The sequence below is a fragment of the Protopterus annectens genome, chromosome 11.part0 (genome assembly GCF_019279795.1).
Source record: "Protopterus annectens isolate FY-2018-M chromosome 11.part0, PAN1.0, whole genome shotgun sequence".
NCBI classification, from domain to species: Eukaryota; Metazoa; Chordata; order Ceratodontiformes; family Protopteridae; genus Protopterus; species Protopterus annectens.
The window spans coordinates 317,286,742-317,311,906 of NC_056745.1; the positions used below are offsets into that span (position 1 = coordinate 317,286,742).

Consider the following 25,165-nt stretch of genomic DNA (forward strand, 5'->3'; position numbering starts at 1 on the left):
TGAGGCCGAATAATTAAGATGAGATAACCCGTCATTTTTCTAATTTCTTTCCTTCTTAGAGGAAAAGATATTAACTCTTAAATCCACATCTCCCAGCATTACCTGCCCTAACTCTCATTACCCCTAAGCATTTCCACCATGAAGTAAACCTGAAATGTAATCATGTAAATTGTACATTTCTCTCATAATTGTTGCTGCATCTATATATTGTTGCTTTCTGTTCTGATTTTGATGTGTTCAGTTTGCTGCCCCTCTGTTCTACTTTTTTTCCCCCTTGTGAATTATTTCACCTAGGTAGTACCTTCAAATGGAAAGCTATGATCAGTGCAGTACCCTAATAAACAGATGTAATAAAAATAAAATCAAATATTCTATATAGCTGGTCTATTTATGTATTATACTTTGGTATATTTTTAACTTCACCTAATAGGTTTTCAGCTTTCTAGCTTCTTCAAACATGTGGGTACAATCCCTTAATAAATTCATAGGTATTTACTACACTATTGATCTGCGAGGATCTTAAGAAGCCTAGCATAATATTCCCATGGTAGCATAATATTCCCATGGTAGTTTTGTAGCCCTTATACTTTGTGTATGGATAACTCAGAGTTAGGGAGAACAGGATATGCTGGGGCATTTACAAGGATTACAGTGCTAAGCATGGAGTAAGCTTAGTTTTTCCCACCTAGTCATCCATATTTCATTTGAATAGAGTTAACCAAGTACTTTGCTTTACGCAGAATGAAAGGTGGTTCCATAGAAGCTGTATTCTCTGCGACAGATATCTCCTTCTAACATATCCAGTTTATGTTAAAATTGACATCCCTTGATTAGGTTATTATGCTACCATTGGACTTTTGTTGATGTGTAATAGGTCTGACAGGACTGGGTCTGTGTAGGCTCTACACTTATGGCAGAGATAACGGATTACTTAGTCTGTTTCTTTTGCTAGAGTTTCAGCTGATGTCCTTCTGTGTTTTTATCACTATGCTGACTTGACTGTAGAGTAACTCAAGAGATCTGACCAAGCTTCAGCATACATTGAAAATTTATTTTGTCACTTTTTTATTCATTTTTGCTTACAGCTTAAAGCAACATATCACAGGGAGAGAAATGACTGAGTTATAAACATATATTTGTGCACTTGGTTTCAACAACATTGTCTATGGCATTAGCTTTATATAAATGTTATTTCAAATATATTAATAAATGTCAAAAAAACAAAACCAAATCTGCAACTTAAAAATACAGTAATATTTTTCACATATGCATCACAAATGCAATTCGGTTAGATATCACATTACTAAAAATGCACATTTAAATGAATAGTTTAAATAAATAATTAAAATAAATAAGTTCAGTGTACCCCTATAATCTAGCTTCTTTTAATTTTAAAACAGTCGAAATAGCTATATTGTCATTCAAGCCAAGCAAATTGCCTGCATCCAATTTCAATTCCCAGATCAACTCTATATTCCAATTTTGTCTCCCAGAGACCACCTCTAACATTGGCCATGACATCACCTAAAAAAAAACATGAAAAGACCTTTCCTGTGAACTTTTGAGTGCTTATACAAAGCATTTGCGCACTTTTGATGGTTAATGTCATATATAAGTTTTCATAAATTCTCTTCTTTAAACTTCATTTTGTTTTCCCTGCATAGAAAGATGGACATTTTTACAAAATGTTACATATATAATGTCTTTGCTTCTGCAGTTTAAATATTTGGTAGGTCTGATGCTGTGATCATGACCCTGTAGATAAATATGATCCATGTTAGCCATATGCTTACACAGATTGCATGAACCACACCTGTAAGTTCCCATTTTTGTATCTTCTTCTTCTTACTGTTATGATTTTTCAAGAGACTCCTTAATATTCTGACCTCCGTGACATATTATATAAGATCTTCCACCAAATGTATTAGAAATATAAGGGAAATTGGAACACAAACTCCAATATTTCTCCATAATATTCTTATTTTTTTCTGAAGTCATGATTATACCTTAAAACTAAAGTTCTTTCAATATTACTTTCATTAACCCAAATAAGGAACAAGAAATCAATACCCTTATCCATTATTGGGATATACTTAGTGCCTCATCCCTCAATTACCTCATTTTTAATCTCTAGTAAAGCAGTGTGGATGGCACCTCTCAAAAACAGGTCTATATCACTTGAGCAAATGCTTAATTGAGCGAATCGCTGTTTGCCAAACTGTATTAAGTGAAAGCTCAGAGAAGCAAATGCTTGGTTAAGCAAAACATTTCCCAGGGAAAAAAAATAGCTGACCACCTACTGATCTGAAGAAACTAAACTAAATTTAAAACTCTGCAAAGTGGGAGGCTGTACCCCCCCACACACACCTGTAACTAAATATACCAACACCGAGATCACACTACAGTGGGGAAAACGACAAATACCCGATGATGGCCAATCATGTCTTTTCCCTGGGAAAAAATCTGCTTAACTGAGAATTCACTTAATTGAGCTTTCACTTAATACAGTTTGACAAATAGCGATTCGCTCAATTAAGCATTCACTCAAATGATATAAACCCCACAAAAACATATTACATATTATATAACCTCATATTACTGCATAAGTTTATTAAAATCTGAAGTCATCCATGCTGGTATAACTAACTAGTCTTTTACTACATTTTTCTTTTGATGGTAAGGATGGCTCCTTTTAAAATAAAGTTAAGCATCTAAGAATGTATCTTTATGATTTATGCCTCATTTGAAAGGTTTTTCCTTCCTTACTCTTCACTAGTTCCATATCTAAATAATGGATTTCCTCATCAAAAAAATTGTGAGTAAATCTCAAAAAGGAAGTAGGCCAATGTAAATATTCTATATGAATCTATCCAAAATAAACATAAGTCATCTAGAAATTCTTTTGTATAATGGACAGCAATTAGAAAATGAGGAAATAAAGATATATTTTTCTCCCATGTCCTTGTGACCATGTTGGTTTATAGGTTCATAGGTTGGTACTAGGCTATCGGCCCTAAGGCCTATACAAGCCTAGCCATAACAATTCCCTGGTATTTCTTCCCACAAATAAGCATTCGCTTAATTGAGCTTTCACTTAATACAGTTTGACAAATAGCGATTCGCTCAATTAAGCATTCACTCAAATGATATAAACCCCACAAAAACATATTACATATTATATAACCTCACATTACTGCATAAGTTTATTAAAATCTGAAGTCATCCATGCTGGTATAACTAACTGGCCTTTTACTACATTTTTCTTTTGATGGTAAGGATAGCTCCTTTTAAAATAAAGTTAAGCATCTAAGAATGTATCTTTATGATTTATGCCTCATTTGAAAGGTTTTTCCTTCCTTACTCTTCACTAGTTTAATATCTAAATAATGGATTTCCTCATCAAAAAAATTGTGAGTAAATCTCAAAAAGGAAGTAGGCCAATGTAAGTACTCCATATGAATCTATCCAAAATAAACATAAGCCATCTAGAAATTCTTTTGTATAATGGACAGCAATTAGAAAATGGGGAATTAAAGATATATTTTTTTCTCCCAAGTCCATATGACCATTTTGGTTTATAGGTTCATAGGTTGGTACTAGGCTATTGGCCCTAAGGCCTATACAAGCCTAACCATAACAATTCCCTGGTATTTCTTCCCACAATATTTACTTCCCTAGACCCCTGTCTAGCAGGGCAACTGATGTGATCCACGGGGTGAATTTCCTATCTCCCATCCAATTGTCAAGGTTCCTTTTGAAGAGGACCAAAGAGGCACTCTGCTTGACATGTATGGGCAGTCTATTCCAGAGTCTAGGGAGTCTCTGGGTCAGGAACCTATCCCTCCAGCATGTTTTGTTCATTTGTGATGACAATATTTAAATCCATGGAGCGTGTGGCTCTGAGGGATTGGGATTTCTTTAAGTGTAACATGTCCAACAGCTCTGGGTTTGACATGGCCTTGTATGTTAAGCAGAGATCGCCTCTGAGTAGACGATATGCGACAGAGTATAGCTGGAGTTTTTTTAGACTGTCAGTATAGGGCATCTGCTTTAGGCCTGTGATTCTTTTAGTGAGGTATTTCTGCAGCCTTTCCAGTTGTTGCAGATGTCTTGAGAGGTACATACCAAATGGGGTGTTGTATTCTATAATGGGCCTAATGAGGGATGAGTACAGTGGGATAATGACCTCCTTTTTTCTGAATGAAAAGAACTTAGTGATGAGGTATGCCACATAGAAGGATTTCCTGACTGTTGTGGTGATGTGGTTATTGAAGGTGAGACCACTGTCCACCTGTGTCTCTAAGTATCTTATCACACTTTCAGTATTTAGTGTACTGACACCTATGTGGTAATTCATGTGTACATGTTTTTTTCCGAAAGGGAATAACTATGCATTTCTTAGCATTGAGCTTGAGCCCATGGCTCTGGCACCAAGCATCTGTTTCTGTAAGGCCCTTTTGTAGAATATCCACATCATTTGGGGATTCAATAATGGCTCCCAGTTTCCAGTCATCTGCGAACTTTGTTAACCAGAGTCCCTTAGTATTGGCCTGTACTTCAGAGAAGTAGATGCCAAACAAGAGCGGTCCCAAAGAGGCTTTGCAATACCCATTGTCACACTCTGGACCTGTTTATAAAATTCACCTTCAATGTGCAGAAAATGATTACTTAAGATTAGTTCCATAAATTCCAAAACAAATTCTAAATCCTGGTTGTTTATAAAATTGCATACTACTAAAGCTTTCTCAAACCATTTCAATCCCACTTGATGGTGTATCCCAGAAAACAGATTGACAAAATTAATCGTGACAAAACTTAATTGTGACAAAACTTAAATCATCCCTTTATATATCAGCAGTCACAAGTCTCAACAAATCACAAGAATTTCTTAAAAGATATTTTTTTTCTGTTTCACAAAATACTTAAGTTTCCTATAAAAAGATATAGCCAAAGGCTGTGTTTTTGATACATCAGATTCTACCACTGGTCTTGGGGTGGGGTGGGGACTCTATAGATTCATGTACCACTGGAATGCTGATTATAGAAGAACTGGGTGATCCATTTTTAAAAACAATTCATATATATTTTTAGTAGTAGAACTTTGTATTAATAATTTGTAAATCATAATATCAGTTTTATGGTAAGCCACATTAATTTCACATCTGGATGCTTCCAAATATTTTTACCCCCATTTAATGTGTATTTCTAATACATTTGGTAGAAGACCTTGTATAATATGTCAGAGAGGTCAGAATATTAAAGAGTCTCTTGAAAATCATAAGATTAAGAAGAATAATAAGATACAAAAATGGGAGCTTATATGTGTGGTTCATGCAGTCAGTGCAACAAGGATTTGATTACGTTTTTGGTTTGATATTTTTGAGGTCTTCCATTTTTGTGTGTTTCTATGTTAATAAATGTCCTTGAACCTATCAACATCATTACCTCTTGATTAAGAATTCTTACCATTATTTCTTGCTTTTTTGTTGTCATTCTTGCCTACTCTATATAAACAAGTATGTGTTTCTTCTTTTTCATTGTATCTATTCTCTTTTTAATTCCCTTAAGTACATGCATGTGCAATTTGTTTTTCCTTGGCTATCATACACTATGTATCTGAATTGTGTTTTTTTCCCTTTTGCACACTATAGCAATTTTTTTTGTAGTACATACCATACATTGTTTCTGGACATAGACAAAGGGATATTGTCCTGTGCAGAATCATACTGTTCTCAATCATTATCTGTTTTATGCATTTATACTCATTTGTTTCATTTTCTTTTTTGAATTCTCTCATGTTCACACATTTATGTCTTGTTGTTTATGTTGTAATAGTAAAACTAAACCCTTTGAAATAAGATTCCTAATTCTAGGCACAGAATATTCAAGTAATAAACAACCAATCCCATTCATAGATATAATGAGGCTTAGGCATGATTCTTATGATTCTTAAAACCAGACAGATTTTCTTTCCTAAAATGAATGTAGACTTAAGCACATCACTATACCTAGCGGGATTTGCACAAAAACTTCAAATCAAGCTTACTAGGAGGGTGGGACTTCTGTTCATGGCTGCAAGCAGTCTTTTGAGCAAGAACGGTGTATGTGTGCTTATGAATGAAGACAGTGACAACAAAAAATTGTAAGCACTTCTGCACCACTAAATAACAAAACAGGCTCCCAGATGAAAACCAAACAACTCCGCAGCATTGTGTGATCAATTAAATCAAGTCTGCTTCCCAACATCCTGAATGGAGCACTTTACATACTGTAATAGTCTGCATGCTTTTGTAAAGGAGATCATGAGGCTGCTCTTTTAACACTGTCATTGCTACTAGACCTTGTATGTTAGCATGTCCATCTCAGACATACATTTACCCTGCTCCACCAACCCAAAAATCAGGCATGCCTGAACACCCAAATCTGTAACTTATAGATGTCGTCTTTCACAGTTGGATTATAGTGGGCAGTGAATACAAAAATTTACAGATCATTATTAATCATAAAATCTTCCTAATGATCACTATTTGTTTGGCACATTTACCCCTGATGGAAATGTAGTGGCACAACAGCATAAGTTAGTGGTCAAGGACCGTGTGGATAAATGGGGACTGCTTTCATCACGTCTTATCAGGGATCATTCTTTCTCTCAGTGGACTACAAAACTACAATGAAGTGTTTTTTTTTACCCTGAGGCAGTACTCTTATGAAAACAAATGTAATTAATGAATCGTTCATTTTCTGGAAACCCTTGTAAAGTTTGTAAGGTTGAAAGGGATGACTGTTTTAATCTTCTGTTTGGTGAGCCTGTATTCAAGAATAGGCATAATGTAGGTTTTGCACTGGCTGTCAGTCCCAGTTTTGTAAGACGGAAAAGTTATAAAATAGCATAAAAGGCAATATAAATAGGAATACAATGCATGCTAGAAATTCCACGGTAGTTCAGCATTGCCATGCAGTCCTTGGCATTTTGTTATGTATCTAAACATGCAATTTAAAATTATTTCCTCTTCCCCCAAAACTAAAAGGATGTGCCATGGTGTGTCAGACATCTAACCCTGCCAAGCAGTGACTGCTATTTGTAAAGGGGTACATAATGCTAGAGGCTAAGGTAGTTGGTATCCACAAAATAAGCTTACAAGAAATAGTACAACACATAAGCATTTATTTGCAATACGTTACAATATAACAATCCAGACAGCAGCAAACCAAATGAAAACTAATATTAACTGTAATGGTTATATAAATGGTTTGACAGAAGATAAAAGTTTTTAAACTCCTTTATATTGACCCCTTGAATTGTCTCCACTCTTTCAATTGAGCAGGAAGTGCCTCAGAGCCAGATCATCCCCATAAAAAGTATAGTCCATGTAGACTTTTGAAACTGCCCTTAGAAATATGTTACATCTCTGCAATATGTCACAGCTGTGGTTCTTATATCAGAAAGTGGAATGTGGCATTTTTTTTTAAATCAGAGACTTGGTGTGAGTGAAAAACATGAATTATTTCACAGTATTGCAGTACCAGAGATAAAAAAATATGAATACTATATAATCAGCTGTTGTAGATTTCATTTCACGTAAAAGCTATTTTTCATTAATGCCCAATCTGTGATTTTTAAAATGTATTTATAAAGATTAACAACTGGAGCAAATTATTAATATGTCGAAAACATCAACAGTAATAGTTTCTTAGTAATTATGATGTTAATCTCTGACATATTTTATCTTGACGCCGTGCGTGTCTAATAGAAGAAAGGCTGTGGCATCACATTTTGTTTCATCACTCGATTTATTTCCTCGACTTTCATAATTTAATAAAGACATTTGCTGTAATAGCCTCATATATTTGTTTTCTTCACCATAGTTTACTGTGACTGCCCCTGATTAACCTGTGGTGTGATGAATGACCACTGTCTTCTGTGAATTTAAATGAATTTGTCACCATGCTCATAAAGCAGATACATCATTTGTTAATATGCTTTTTTTTCTACATTTTGAATACATATGTATCTGTATAAATGTATATATAGAGAAGTAAATGTTACTTTTGTTTTTTTGTTGTTTTCAGAAAACGGAAAGGCATTTATGGAGCCCCAGCAAGAAAGAAGGTGTTTGTTTTTGTTGATGACCTTAACATGCCTGCCAAGGAGAAATATGGTGCCCAGCCTCCCATTGAACTGCTGCGGCAATGGATTGACCACGGCTATTGGTTTGACAGGTGCAATAAATATTAATTAGTATGCTTGGCTACAGAGGAGCATTGGAAATGCTTCTTCTCTGAACTATTACTTTACCCTGCTAGTCTCTGTAATTCCACATAAACATATTCTAGGGCAGGAAAGACACTGCATGACATGAGGGAAAATATAAAGACCAGAGTTAAAACATCAGAAATTCCTTCTTTATATATCCTTTGGGTATTTGAGATGTTTTTATGGCATGTTGTCCTAAACATGCTATGTTTATGATATGTACTTATTCTGTTGGCTTTCAGGAAATCAGGAATCTATGGGTGAAGTCATGCTACTCCCAAGCAAACAGACATGGTTTCCCTTTTTATGTTGTCTGAATTTAGTGTTAGACCAGTGCTTGGTATTCTGTCTGTCACTGTTTTAAAGATGAATGTTTCACTCTGGAATAAAATACCTAAGTAGTTTTGTAACAGTGCAAGGTGAATTGGCCAGATTCCAGATCATGGAAAGACAAACACAGCCCAAATACTGCAGACTAATCAACAACAAGTGGAACTGCAGGTTTTTCTGTGATGAAGATAGCTGTCAGACAAGGAAGAATGGGATGACATGAAAGAGACTTCATTGTTGTAGGATATCTGCAGTACATCTGTTTTGCTAAGACAACTTCTCACATCTGGAACATGTGAACATTTTGAAAGGACATGAATTAGTTTTGTCTCTTCCTCTCTGTATCTTACAGCATAAGAATTAGCTCTGTACAGAAGAGCATATCTTGGTGTGTATTATTGTGAGGCCCCGTACACTGTCACATTGATTCAGGAGTGGTGGTCCCAGCTCATTCACCTTGTACAATTCATTGCCTGTCAGTCTCTTACTCTGACCTACTGTAGAATGTACGCCTTTCAAACTTTTCAGAATCTTATATCTGAATCCCCTGTGCCACAGTGTGAGTCCTGTGTATTTTTGTTGTACCTTTAACCCTGCTGCTTTCCAAGGGATATGCAATGTGAATTCAGTTTCTAACACATTTCACACATGCATGCTTAGCTGCCGGGGCTTGGATTCCACCTTCTGGTTGCCGCTACGAATCTACACCTCAGTGCACTGACTGTTACGATATCCAGAACATCATATTCCATTAGTACCATAATGGTACAAATCTTCAATCTTCATGGTCTTCATGGACCTGTACACATCCTAAATAATTTAAGACAGCCAACAAAGAGCACTTTAAAAGTCACTGGTCCTGCCACTGCACTCTCCCGCCTTAACATCCCCTACATCTCATACCTTAATCTACTTTCTGCCCTTAACTCACTCTTCTCACTAGCTCTCTCTAATCTTTCTTGACTACTCTTTCCACTGTCTTCTAAAATCTATTAAGCAAATTGCCTCAGAGAAACATTCTATTGTAATTGTCTTGTCTTCATGCAACTGCATCATGATAAAACTGGGTTTTTAACCACTTACCCCAAAAACTATACTCATCTTAATGACATATTTCTTTTTATACATCTTGAAATAGTTATGCTATACTCCTGATTATTGACACTGTATAACATTGTATTGCTACTTAATACCTTGTAATAATCCTGTAACATTGCTGTTTAATGCTAATTTATAATGAAAATTGTTTAATATGTTGGAGCTTTCCTCCCCAGGCCTCTGCTGAAAAAGGGCTCTTCAACTCATTCAGACAATCCCGGCCAACAAATGTAAAATAAATAAAAAATAAATAAATAAATAAATGGTAGCCATGTAAAAGTCTACACATACTTAGATTTCAGTGGACACTTCCTTTCTTCATATTAACTGGGGAGGGATCTGTTCATGATACAAGCAGCCACACTGATTAGAGCTTTGCTTGTTAATTGACATAAAGTAGATTTTACAGTTCTGTCCTTTGACCATCACTAACTTAAAATGAATAAAAAACTGTTGGTATAACAATGCAGAGTTCCTCATGTGAAGATATAAATCTGTTATTCTATGTGAAGATGGAAAAGTAATTTGTCACTTGAACGTTTAGATAGGAGGGAAAAGGTTACTAGCTTATAGTCTGACTTACTCAGAGAAGGAATTACAGTACCTGCAGAGGTATGCATGATGACAATGCATTGTAAGTACCAGGACAAGAAGATGTTGCCCTCTCACTAGGCTAATAACAACCTGGTGCATTCAATTTTTATTTATTATATCTAAAACCATGTGTATAAAGCCTGTGTTGTGAGTGTAGGTACTCCAGTCAATTGATGAATAGTTAAAGTCTGCCAGAATGATGGAGTTCTTATGTAATATTGTCTCTGACAAATATGGACACACTAGCACAGTTGCCATTGGGTCCAAAGGCATGGTAGGCATTAAACTCAGGAAAGGATGGCGTGCTTGGGCTTTTAAATCATGTTTTAGTGACTACAAATGTATGGATGCCTTCCAAATGCACGAGTACCACAAGGTGGCAGCTTATTGGTTAGACGTATGGCATTGAGCACAGCCACCTTAAATTGATCCTGTTTTGATACTGATATGCTTGCTATGTTGGAATGTAAATTAATTGAACTTTGCCTTAAAAAGGCTCTATGGTGGCAGAAAGAGCTTTAGCCATTATGTGGAAGCCTTTGAACAAGAGATGCAAACAATCCCTTGCAAAGCAAGTAGGACTGTCAAGTATCTCATTCCATGCTGACACATTCCAGATCTCCCTAGAATGACACTAATTATTTAGCCACTTGCCGAAGCCAATCATCTTTAATTTGTACCTGCACATCATTTCTGGAGAAGTCAGGATTCTGCTAAGTATCAGGGTCTTAACTACATTTGTAATGTATAGAGAGCTGAGACATGTCTCTCTACATCTTTCTCAGGGTTTTTTGCCCCAAGTCATTCACCCCCACATGCACAACTACCATGTTGTAGTTATATTTGTCTGGTACAAGGGTCCTAAAGGCCATTGAGATGTCTGAGATACTGGCACCTGGCAGGCAACTTAGTGTTATCTTGTCTTTGTCCAGCCTTGTGAGTGAAGAATTGGTGTGTTTCATTATGGAGTCACCAATCACTACAACAGTTTTGTACATGGAGTGTTTCTGCGTACTGGAATTGAGGCCCTTTGTCTAATGGTGGTTCTTTCTTAAAGGTGAGGTATTATGTGATGCAATATTTGATTTTGATTTTTGCTGAGAATTAATCCTTATGGGTACAGTAGGCTTAAGCAAGGACTACTTTACAGAATCAGTATATGACATCATATTATTTTTCAAGTCTGGGTAGTTTGTGATGTATTAGCGTGATGTTCACAGTCTGTTTTTTATTTTTTTGTGAGAATTTGGCATCCATTTTTCTTAAATATTTGAACATCTCACCAACACCACTATTTACAGCACTAGCAAGAGTTTGATATCTGTGAGTATAAGGCAGATGCTGCACTGTTCTAATATACCTAAAACTATGAGGATGGCAAAAAGTGTGGGGGGAGTAGGTTTACTTTCCATTTTGCAGATTTTAAATGGAAGATGTAAAAAGGGGTTAAAAATTCTAGGTAGTGCACTGTGCACTAAGCAGAAAGATACATAGGAAAGAAGGGAGACTTAAACTTTAGGGAAGAACTTCCTCGAATGATCGTCTATGGCTCACTAGTATAAGCAGCTGAGATCATGAGACTGAGAGGGCTTTCTAAAGATACTTTGTTGTAGGGGCAGTCAGCTCAAGAGCAACACTGGTTGGCTGGGTGGGCACTCCATATTTTGGATGTAGGTTATAGCTTACAAAACTGTTATTTTTATCAGAAAATAAAAGTGTACAGGAACAAGTAGGAGAGTGAAAAGATGGGTCAGGCTAAGAAGGAATGCTGGTTGGCTGACAGTCTAGGAAAAGAGTTGTAATAGCAAACAAACAAGGCATCAGAGACACTCTACAAGCTTCTGGAAAGTGACTCGGTAGATGGCAAGTCATCAGACACTTTTTAAATTGAGATACCAGCAACAATCTGTTCACCAGTCCACAGGCCATCAAAGGCAAATCAAAGGAGTACTTCCAGCAGCTTCTGAGTGAAGAAAAACCCCATGAAAACTGTACTTCCCAAGACATAGCCTAAAATGAAAGAAGAGGAGGAGCCCACCCTAGAAGAGGTAAGAACAGCACTTAGGAAAACAAAGTCAGGGAAAGTCACAGGCTCAGATGAGATCATAGCAGATATGATCAAAATGTTGGGTGAGATGGGGAGAAGTGGCTCCTGGGGGTACTCATAGCAGTATGAAGTGAAAAGCATATCCCAGATGACTGGAGAGTAAGCATACTAGAGCTAGTGTACAAGAATGAAGGAGACATCCACAAATGTAGACAGTACGGAGGTATCAGACACCTGTCACACTGCATGAAAGTGCTAAATAGGGTGATTGATAAATGAATATGCAGAGCAGCAGAAAGTAAGATGGAGATGAGCTGTTAAGATTCAGATCAGGATGCAGCACAACTGTCCCGATGTTTGCAGTGAGACAGATAGTTGAGAAGAAGCTAGAGATCAGGAAGAGTCCAACTAGGCATTTCTAGACTTGGAGAAAGCATAAAACAAGGTCCCAAGAAAGCTGATTTGGGCATTCTGTTGTGGTTTGAAGTCCCAGGAACACTGGTAATAAAATTAGTGTAGACTATATACAAGGAACCAATGACTCAAGTGCAAACAATGTTCGGCCTCACAGAGGGGGTCCCCATTGAGAGCAGGTGTGCATCAGTGTTCAGCTCTGAGCCTACTGCTGTTTGTGCTGATGATCGACTACATTAGCAAGCAGGCCAGAGAGGATAGATCAAAAAAGTTGCTCTATACAAATGATGTGGTATTTCAGGCAAACTCTGAGCAAGAACTTCAGCAAAGGATAGTCTAACAGAATGCAACATTGAAGGCACATGGGATGAAACTAAGTGCAGATAAGGCAGTTGTAATGCTAGAAAATAGCCAAAATCTGAAGAAGCTGAGAACTGAGATAGAAGAGAAAATAGACCAGCAGGTTAATAGCTATATGTGGGAAGGGTGGCTGAGGAGACGGGAAGTCTGAATGCGGAGGTAAAAGCTAAAATCAGAGGGGCTGTAGCCAACTGGCACAGAGTATCAGGGGTAGAATATGACATCAGATTGCCAAAGAAGCTGAGAAGTAAATTATACAAAACAGTGGTTCAACCAGTACTACTGTATGGTACAGAAACCTGGGCAGTAAAGACAGAGCGGCTGAGGAAGCTAGAGGTGCTGGAGATAAAGTGCCTGAGTTGGGTGGTAGGATGCACACTGTGGGACAGATGAAGAAATGAGGACATCAGAGCAGAAGCCAAAGTAACTCCAGTTGCAGAGAAGGTCACAGAGAAAAGATTATGGTGGTTTGGGCTCATGTGCTAAAAGCGGAAGACAATATGGTGAAGAATATTTGGGATAGACAGGAAGAAGGCAAGAAGAAAGGAGAACATCCAGAAAAGAGTTGGATGGATTGTGTGAAAGAAGACCTATGTCAGTCAGGCATGACTATTGAAGAATGTAGGAGATTGGCATCAAATTGAGAGAGAAATGGTAACATTTGGCTCTGCACCCAGATCCCATATGTCAAATGGGGAAGAGAGTGTTGATGATGATGATGATGATGACATGATTTTCTTTTGTACTTAGTAACAACAGCAATGAAAGAGGAGAGGGAGATAATTTTGTAGTCAAATAAGCATAAGGTATGGACAACAAAAGACAAAACTCTGACTACAGTCTAAAGGACCTAGGTTTAAATTGTCGCTCAGGTGGTGAAAGAGCCAGCAGAAGAGGAGGAAAATGAACTGCTTATGCTGAGTTGCCCATCCTGAGGTGAGTGAGGCAATGGTTCTAGTTACCAGTTAGTACCATAAGAACAGAGTTTTGCACAGCACTAATAGCTGAGGAGCAAATGATATCGGTTTGGAGATCCCATGCCAGTGTCAGTAGCCATCATAAACGTGTGTGGGAAAATGCAAATGTATCAGGAAGACATAGGATACTCCTGTGATAACAGGGCCTCACGTCAGCCACCAGAGCTGGAGTTAAGGCCATAACAAACACTGTAATTGCTGGAATGCAATCAACAGCACAAATCATTTCTATGTCTGCCTAGATGATAGACCCACCACTACACATTTGTACTTGCTAGAAAATATCTAGGATGAAGAAAGAAATGGTCCAGACTGAGCTTTTAACCCCATCCATCTATTTAGACTGTAACCCTCTCATTTGCCCTCTGAAGCATTTACCATATAGTGATCATCCATAGATTCTTCTACAAGCCGCACAGATAAAATCTGCTCTCTCCCATATTGTGCACTCCAGATTAGGTCAAAGATTCTGGCAGGAGATGAAAAGGTTGTACTGACATATTTTTCCCCTTTAATTAACATTTTACATATTTCCTTTCCACCTCTACACTTCTGGTAATAATCACGGTACTTTTCTGGTGATCTTGTATAAAACACATTTCTTTTGTGTGTGTGCAATATTGGAAAACAGGATAACAGTACACATAAGTAACAAACATATAACAAAAGTAAGTGATAAACATTGATAAAAGCTGAATGAACAACAACAATACCATAACAGCACATTTTTTAATTAATACAGAGATGACCTATTTCAAAGTATATACATACCGTCTTGTCTTGGGCTATGGGTTTTGATATGCTGCATTGCTTTGTATGACTGCCTGACAAACACAATACCTCCAGTCACATACCTGCTATAACTCATGACCATCAGTAACTGTATAGAATCACACAATTCTGTCAGCATTCCCACTGGTGAACTTCAGGTATAGTATCAGAAGAAAGCACACATACTCTCCTTATCTTTACACCAATGTACCACATCAGTTCTGTATAAAACAGTGTTTTCTTACAGTTAGATTGAATTTCTCAACACCACTTCAGCCTGGTTAGCTGCTAGCAGATGTGGTGAAGACGCTCACAAGTTAGCATCTAAGTGGTACCACAGCATTTTCTCCATTTGTTGTTCCATGTGTGACTTCCTGGATTTTGGCTTCAATTTTCATTGCACATATTTTCTTCATAAGTGTATTATCTTAATTATTGTAACCAGGGGGACCCATCATAAACCCCAGATGTGCTAAATGTATTATCTTAGCTATTGTAACAAGGGGACCAGTCACACACCGGTCATACTCATAGAATACATAGATGCACACTATATTTCCAGCCTGGCAGTCTTGCTTCATCTTCTAATTCATCATTCTCACCTGTTGTACATACTGTACACTTAACCCCAGATAACTGTATAACATTTTGTAGATTCATGTTGTATTTTTAGACAGGTAAAATCAAGTGCTTCTTTTCACAGTTAATATGATAGTTTTGGTGTGCTTACCTGACTTGCTCAATGCCACACAGTATTTAAGGAGCTCAAAACACTCTATAATTTTAACTCAGAGGGTTAAGAGTATAATCTGCTAACAAGTGTTGTTCTGAGGTCTGTGGTTTGATTCCATCAGTTTCTACTTGCAAACCATGTGACCTTGAGCAAACCACTTAATCAGACTCCGCTGTAGGATTGCACCTCAAAAGAGGCATTTTGATCTTATGAGGTTAACTAATTATTAAATGAATAAAATTATTATATTAACCCTGTGTGCTGCTTAGCCAGGTACCAGTTCCTCCTGTCCACATTTCTGCTTATGTCATGTAATTTATTTTCACTTTTTATCATATACTCTGTCTGTCTGACATTTGGTTATGCCTTTACCCCATTAACCTCTTACTTTTCCCAGAACTTCACTCTATCGTTCTTCTTTGCACTCCTACCAGATGGGAAAAGTGCTGCTACTGTAAGTAAGAATTGTGTTGTATTTTATTGTATTGTATTATACTGTAACTGTGGTAGTAATCTATCGCTGGGGTGCAGAGGGATGAAGCCCTGACTGTGGCTCAGGTGTCCCAGGTTCAGTCAGTGTACCTTTTCCTTCAGGAGCTGTCCAGGAGGGTACAAGCTGAACAATGTTTTTGCTAGCTCACCTATCCATGGGGCAGGACTAAGATTTCCAGCCTTGGGATACTGTAGAAGCTAGTCCAGCAACACATGCATGCATAATGCACTTGGGCTTGTGGATGGGACAGGTGGATAGGGAATATACAAAAATGCTCACCAGTGCTATCAGAAAGGTGTCATTAACTGATGCCCTGATCTGGTCTCCACCAGCACCCTGGCCACTTGCATGTGAAGGATTCCTTGGTGACCAAAACTACTGCTGGGCATGTCAGATAACTATTGACATGAGACTTTGGGACATAGCAGATGGCAAACAGCTGTAGTGAACCACTAAGTAAATAAATACCCATCTAACATTGCATTAAACACATGCCTCTCAAGTGTCTAGATTTTTGCAGAATTTCCAGATTTTGCCAGCTTTTTCGTCAGCCCTCATACATTTTGTGATTATCTGGTAAATCATTAAAGACTGAAGTCACTTAATAATGGAATATATTTGATGTTCAGACTTCTTTCAGGAAGTGAATGCTATAGCAAAACCTGCTATTCTAGCAACTTTTTAAATTTATAACAGCAATATTGAAAAATTGCTCCCAATTTTGGGCTTTTGTCGCCCCTTCAAATTATTTTTGGCTTTGTCCAGATTTCTTGCAAATAGAGGTTGAGAGGTATGATTAGCCATTATATTCTGTACTGTTTCTGAGTAACTAAAATAAAACAGTTTTAAGCCCACTTTCTTCCTGGACTTTCAAATAGTAAGCCTTTGTCTCTGCATCTTGTAAATTAGATGAATTTATTCTTCCAACAGAATTTAATTACAGGTACTGACTAATGCATCTGAGATTTGTGTTATGTAGCCTAATGATGGATAAGTGACTCTCAGAAAAAAGCAAGATATTTATCCTTTATTGACTGGGTTAATCCCACTAGGCTATTCATCCCTTTTGAGGGGGCACCTTAGGTGATATCTGTACCTTTAGTGGAGGGATACCCAGACTGTCTATATTTATAAGGTAAATTTGGCCAGGGCTTTGGGGAACCCACCTACTCTTTTCAATAGGTATCCTAACATCTTTTAGATCCACCTAAGCTACCACTAACTCAAGAAGATGGGAAAACTTATTTTCTTTATTTGCTGTTAAACTAATACACATGAGAGTTACACACCATGCCTTTTGTGAAATATAATGTTTAGCTAAAATGTTTAAATGTGTGTTTGAAACTTTTATTGTAATTATGTCAGATTTACCATTACTTTGATATATGTCATGTGCCCATATTTTAAACTTATCAGTTCATTTTTTTCTTGGCTGAGCATCAGCTGTACAGATTTTGGGGAGACACTCCTAATATTTTCCCAAACATTGGTTCCATCTCACCTAACTTTGAAAATTATATTGAAAAGTTATTGCTTAATAGAATGATACCAGCACTGAAAATGTTCCTTATTTAGGGCCGTTTTTCTTATTATTGTTTGCTTTTTTCCTAACTCTGGAGATAAAAGTTGAGAGCTGTGCATGAAAGTCACAAGTCTAGCATCAACAAAATTCTAAGTCATCTACAGAATGTCCTTATATCTGTAATTTTCATGCACTTTCTTTGTTTATCTTTCCCAGTGGATTGCAATCAAAAAGAACTGGTGGACTAATATATTTGCATTTTTCCTATGATATACATAGATTTTTTTCTTTTGTTGAATAGGTTTATTAACATTTATGACAGAGCATAATACAACAATAGCACTATAATACGCACATATTTTACAATTTGTATTTGCAAGATTCTGCTACATAAACATTTCCTAAACTTAACCATCTAAAAGAAACTCTACTATGGCAAAGATTGAAAGAGGCAATTAAGTAAAGTGCTCTGTCATGGGTTATATGTGCATCCAAGCACTTGGTAACTTAAATTTGTTTATGATTTCCACCCTCCATCATACCTACTTTATATTTAATAGTTCACAATAAAAAAGTGTGCAGTCTTTTTAATTAAGGATACTTCGGCATGAGTTTATCATATCCCTCAGTAGCATCACCATAGAGACAGATGTGGAACACAAACAGAGGGATAGTGGTGGTTAGAAAAATTAGCCTATTTTGCTTTACCTTTATTGGATGCTTACCCAGACTGTTTATATACTTACCTCACCACAGTTAAAGTCCAGTGATCTTTTGGTTATGTTAGCACTGGCAAAAATAGTATTTTATGATTTTTTAACAGACTTATATAATTTGAATGATTTGAGGCATGCATTATGTACTGTAGGCAACAAATGCTATAGTTTAAAAGGTAAGTATAAAACTGAAATGGAACACATTACTTAATGAAAACACAAGAATTAGAAAGTAAAAGTATCTACAAAAAGTCAGTTATATGTAAGAAAATTTCAATAAGCTTATCCAAAAAATAAATTTTCAGTTAGAGCATTATTTAAATAAATGTGTATGAACAGTTGATTAATACTTTAATAAAACTAAGAGTTATATAAAATAGTATTGAATGTCTTTACTTCTTCAGAATACTGCCGTGTCCTTTATATTATATTTGATCTTGTTTAGGCCAAAAGTAGCTTTTTACTTTCATTGTTATGTTTTCCAGTTTTCGTTGTGATGTTCAGCACTAAATAGAAAGTGTTAGCTCCAACTATAAATCTTCCTTCTCAGCACTGTTTCACAGTAATGTACAGAGACATTTAACAAGACATACTAAGGACCGTAAACATTCTTCATAGTGAAGCCCATGCCTCGAATTTCCCCATTTGCTGACTTGTTTATTCCATTTCTGTCATTGTTAAAAGCTGGTGCAATGCCTGACTTCCCAGTACACTGAACAAAAGCTTCAAACAAAGGTTCAAACTTCTTGCAAGGTTTAATGTGCTTTCTCAACAAATCTGATTGCTCTCTGTGTACAAGTGCCTTGTGAGCTTTAGTAATTGCTTCTCACTTCAGAACAGCTTATTCCATTTTTATTAAAAGCTAATGCCCATGATATGATTCCGATTAATATCCTAAACATGTTTTTGCCTTCATCATAAGCTTCTGATTAGTTCCTGTCTCTATGAATAAGTTGCACTGTGAGACCTGAGTTTGTACTCTACACACACAAAACCAATTAAGTAAAAAGAAAAGAAAGAAGAAAATAAAACTTCAGCTGTATGCCAGATATGTGGTATTTCTCCTGAAAATGATGCCACCTGTAAAGCACTTGCAGCAATACAAGACAGGCTGCAAAACAGTAATGTAGGGATGAATTACAGAATGTTGCATGCGCACCATTACTCAGTGAAAATCTTGTAGCTGCACATATTATGGGATATACTGCTTTGTTACTGCCTGTTGCTCCTGTCAAAGGCTGAATAGCGGTGTGTGTGAGTGCAGCAGCATGCAGACAAGGAAGAAGAGGTTTAAGTGGAGCAGAGCTGAAGGTTCTGGAAATAGTAATATAAAGGAGAGGCATGAATGGCAGTAATGTCAGGAGCAAGGTAGAAGTACACGTAGGCCTTTACAAGAGCAGGAGATGCAAGAGAGGCTATAGAAACTGCAGCACTGTACTTAAATATAAGAACTCACTTACACTGGGAGGTAGTCAAAGGGAAAGCAGGAGTGAGGGCGTCTCGTGAGATGCAGAAGAACAGACTGGGCATATTAGGCGGTAGCAGCAGGGGCAACATAAAGGGACAGAGGGAATAAAATGCAAAAGGAATAAGATTTACATGGGAGAAACATGATGGGTGATAGATCAGGGGATTGAGGTAGTTGACAAAGGTTTGTTTGTTTGTCTTTCAGGAGGGGCTGCAATCAACATTACAATAATATTGTATATTCAGGAAGAAAGGCACAACAACATTCCTGTAGAAATGCGTACCAGGGATGACAGTGGAGAATATCATATCCAATCCATTAAGGCAGTTAGAAATGGGTGGACTAAACAATTTAATGTGCTAGATGTGAAACAAATCTCATGAATAAGGCAGTTTTGGACATCAGAGCACTGCTTTCTTACATGTACTTACAGTCCCCTGTGGAATTAATCTCTTAAATGACAAAATAAAGAACTTAACTTAGGAGACTTTTGAAATGAAGAACAGCAAAAGTAGTCATAGAGTAATATGACTGGGGAATATTTGTCAAGAAAAGTGCTCTTCACATGCAACTGCCTCATCTGGATATAGGTGCTCTGGTCTCCTCCCACTTTCAAAGATATGCATCTGGAGCATTTCTCCCCGGGTCTCTGCTGAAAACTGGCTTCCATCCAAGTCGGACTTTCCCGGTTAACAAATGTTAAATAAATAAATTAATGAATACATAAATAAATAAATAAAGACAGGCAATAACACAAGGAACTTATATATTCACACACACACACACACACACACACACACACACACATATGTAAACACACTAATTTTAATGACTTAGGAGTGTGTGCCTTTTCTTGCATGTTTGCTCTGCCTTTAACAAAGTGATCATACTGACAGATTCTAACAGCCACTAGAATTGATACCCATCTACTTTTATTGTTCAGTTCATTAGTTTTGTAGTCACACAATAACAAAGTAATTTTCACAAGCTTAGTAGCAGCTTTGTCTCACTCTACAGCTTCACTAACACCCCCCTCCAACATCTTTGGATGCCTGCCCTGAAGTTTTGAGCTCAACCTTGCCACAGTACTTTGCAATGTATCCCCTTCTCCCACATTTGAAACACAAGATGGATGATTTAATCCCCTTATGTTTGATTCCGGTTTTGCCAACCAATTTATTGGTTATCTCTGTAAACATGTTCTCACAATGCACCACTTTTTTCTACCAGTATTATAAAACTGTATGCAACCCAGCGGTCGGTATAACCAAAATATTTAAATGTTTGAAGTGAAACAACTAGGCTATTAATCTATTTGGATCAGGAAAAGGACCAGACATGGGACTTGTGTGTCTGGGTTTCTGAAGTTACTCTAACCCTGGCTAACAAACTTTTCCTGACTTTATCAAAATCTTTATATTCTGCACTTGGAATGTCCACATAGGCAGATGGGCAAGACACATTGCTAAGATGGATGCCCATGTAGAACCTTTCCCATCCTTCTTGAGCAGCATTTCTCTTAAGGATTGCAATATATGTCTCAAAATCCTCTTGCCTGCAAGCAGGTTTTAAGGGAGGTTTGAACCTTGGCTGGGAGAGGGGCTTATCTGCTTCCACCATCCCTTCAATGGCAGTAGTAATGTTCTGAAGGAGCTGCTCCATCGTTGTCTTTTCTTTTTTTGTATCTTCATGCAAGATCATGACAGATGAAATGCTTCTTTTACTGTGGTGAATTCAAACTCATACTTGTAACAGCAAGAGGTAGAATTAATAAATATGTTTTAGTTGCCTGCTGCATCGACTAGTTATAGTAAGCAGAGACGGACCAGCTCACTACCATACATAAACTGATTTATAAGCCTCATGACTGCCCTGCACTCAGCTCCCTCCTCACCCTATACAACCCAGTCAGACCTCTATGATCCAAATCTCAATATCTTCTCCAGACTCACAAATGCAAGTTATCTACAGGCCAGTTATTGTATTCCTGGAGCATTGACAAGATATGGAATAACCTTCCTCCTTCTATCCACCTCCAGCAATGCCCTTCCAACTTTAAAAGTGCACTACACAATCATCTTCTGTCCAAGTGGTTATGTAACTGTTGTATTACAGATACTGACATCACTTAACTCTACCTATAGAACCCTGTAATTGATCAATTCAGTCTCCTCTTTAGCATTTATTAAGTAACATCCTCTATGCCCTTCTCAAAATGTCATATTCATGTGATTCTGTAAGGCTGCTCAATTTAATGCCAAAGCCATATACTTTTGTTGACACTCATTAGCACACTCTGTCCTGAAGTTTTTATGTTTTCACTACGTTTTGCATCCTATTATTATTGTCTCTATATACTAGGACTCTGGTTAACCTTTTTGCATTATTTCTGTTTTGATCAGGTCTATGTCATGTTACATCATTCCTATGAAAATTTTTGAATTTTGTATATATATATTTTGTTGTTTCTTGCAATTTTATATAATACCTTATGTAATTCTTTTTTTCCATTGCAGCTTTTCTTCCCGGGCCCCCACTGAAAATGGGCTATCCAGGCCCAGTGCAATTTCCTGCTAAACAAATGCCAATAAATAAATAATGTATTACAGTTTGACATTTCAGACTGCATATGGTTATTGTTATTGTGATAATCACTTTTACTGAACTATTGCATTATACTTCCAATGTCAAACTTCATACTATGTGGGTAGTGCAGAAAATTTATCATTTCCTTAGCCCCTTCACACAATTTGTACTGCACTTTGTTGCATGTACCTCTCTCTGAATCTCTCTGTCTGTCTGTCTCTCATATATATATATATATATATATATATATATATATATATATATATGTGTGTGTGTGTGTGTGTGTGTATCACATCTAATCTAAAATACCCAATGTCGACAGCAATAATATCGACTGCCAAAGGTTTACAAGAATGTAACTGACACAATTCTATGCATACGACAAAAAACAGCCTTGGCACATACAAAAATCTAACTTTAAAGAAAACAAACAAAAACATAATTTTTTGCAGGGGGCAAGCTACCCCACTCACCCAATAATTATGGTTCTTTATTATATGATTGAAGACGCATTCTTTTGAATGCGTCTTGATCGAACTTGAAAGCACGAAATGGAAAAATACCGAAACGGCATATAAGCAAATTTTTTCCCTGGGAAAGAAATTGATTGGCTGCCGTCATTATTTTGTCGTTTTCGTCACTGTAGTTAAAGTTTTTTTTTTTTTCTTTTTTGCAACAGCGATTTTTTTCCCCTGGGAAAAAAATTGCTGTTCTAAGTGTTCGGGATTGTAAGCTTTCGCTTACATGGGGTCGATAAATCAGCGTTCACTGATTTAATATAGACCCATAATTATATATACTAACTCTGAGATCACACAAAGATGGGGAAAAGGCATACTTCTCAACTCCTGAATTTGTGAAATCATGCACACCATATGCAGTCAAATAGATAGCTGTTGACTTTTGATGTTGCAAAAGAGGTTTAGATTCCCAGATCAAGTATTTCTGATGCCATTTAACTTTCTGATATGCAGTAAATCCATCAGTAATGGGTTGGAGGATATCTTGTATTCCAGATACAGGTCAACTCTTAGCAGTCTGCAGGATACTGAGTAAAGTGACAGGGCTTAGAGTTGGTCGATGTAGGACATATTGTTAGGGCATTGTATCCTTTTATTAAGTTATCTCCATGGGCATTATATTTCTTGCATGTGTCTGGACAAATACATGCCAAAGGGGACAAAATACACAATGACTAGCCTAATGAGGGCTGAGTAAAGATGTACTATGATATCACTAGATCTAGACACAATCCCTATTTTTAAAAGTTGCATAATATAGAAGGACTATTTTATGGCAATGGACACATTGGCCAAAAGTTAGGTCACTGTCACCATACGTTCTCATATCCAAACAACTGGGTCACTTCTTGTAGGCATATCATCAGTATGGTAAGCAGCAGTGGATGTCTCCTTATTTGTACTGACAACCTTGCTGAATAATATTATATGTTAAAGCAACCTCTTTGTGTGCACACATCACGGTCACTAGCTCCCTCTTAATTCCCACCTCCTATTCTTGTCTAAACACTTGCTTATCTGTAAACTATTCTGCCCAATCTAACAGGATAGCATTTTAACAGCCTAAAACGTCCAGCATTTATTTATTAAAACTAAGGGCAGCATTAGTCAGACCTCTGCAGCTATATTAACTTAGCTGAGTATATGACATGCAGTTGATTGTTTTTCTTAACTCCACTGCCTTCTGCCTCATGACCCACCTCATTGGATCCCCCTCCCATTTCATCCACGTCATACCTGACTTTATTTAGGGCAGTTAACATCTTGGCACCATTTTCAAAATTAGCCTCTAACTAACAGTGGCTCCTGACGTTCTGGTGATGTGTGCATACAAGTTTTGACAATTTAAATGGGCTGTCTTTCATTTAAGCATTTTTTAAACAAGTGAGTTTATTCATTGCTAGAAATGTTGTTAAATTACTCATGTCTAGTAGTGGATACTAATGTACATTAGACAAAATTACCATTGTATGATGTGTGTTTATAAAGTGCTGTTTCGTTTTTAGAATAAGGTTTCTCTGCCTAGTCTAAGATTATATATGCTGTGAAGTAACCCTATCCAGCATTCGCACACCTATATTTTTAATTGAATCAGCGAATTGTTCTTTGTGAGGGCTTTACCTTACAGGAATTAATTCCATTCACAAACGTATCTGTGATATCCTATGCTATGCTTGTACCAGTCTGATAGTAGTAAATTGCACTACTTTACTGAATCTTATGTATTTTTAAGATGTAATGTTATTTTCCCTGTTCTAATGTGTGAATCTTTTAAAGTAGTAAGAAGTGTTGTTGATTTGAACTAATAACGAACATCTATTAGGTGGTGCATTTAGCTTTAATTGAATTGCTATGATATTTTTCCTGTTCTAATGCCTGAATGATTTGAGGTAGTAAGAAGTGCTGTTATTGATTTAGTCTAATAACAGACCTCTATTAGGTCATGCATTTTGCTTAAATTGAATTGTTATGATGTTATTCCTGTTCTAATGAGTGAATGCTTTGAGGTAGTAAGGAGTGCTGTTATTGCTTTTATGTAATAATGGACCTTCATTAGGTAGTGCATTTTGCTTCATCTGAATTGTATAGTACCTCTATAACATGTTATTCACTTATGCTCTAACATAATAACCCTCTTACTTTATTCACCATCCTGCCTCTAACCTAGACCTCCCCATTCTCCATCCCTATATCCATGCTTACCCTTTACCTCTCTCTACCTTCCCCTAGTGATTTTTTTTCCTAATCCTATTTTTTCACCTACAAATTTTTCTCTGTCTCT

The 25,165-nt window shown here is 36.9% G+C and overlaps 1 protein-coding gene across 1 annotated transcript in view; it reads left to right on the top strand.

The window, feature by feature from the left end:
* LOC122815364 (dynein axonemal heavy chain 3-like) overlaps positions 1-25,165 on the top strand; it is a 4,921,723-nt gene that overhangs the window by 2,754,206 nt on the left and 2,142,352 nt on the right. Inside the window, exon 39 of the mRNA XM_044087818.1 lies at positions 8,071-8,220. Within this exon, the coding sequence (XP_043943753.1) occupies positions 8,071-8,220 (150 nt within the window). The remainder of the gene's footprint in view (positions 1-8,070; positions 8,221-25,165) is intronic.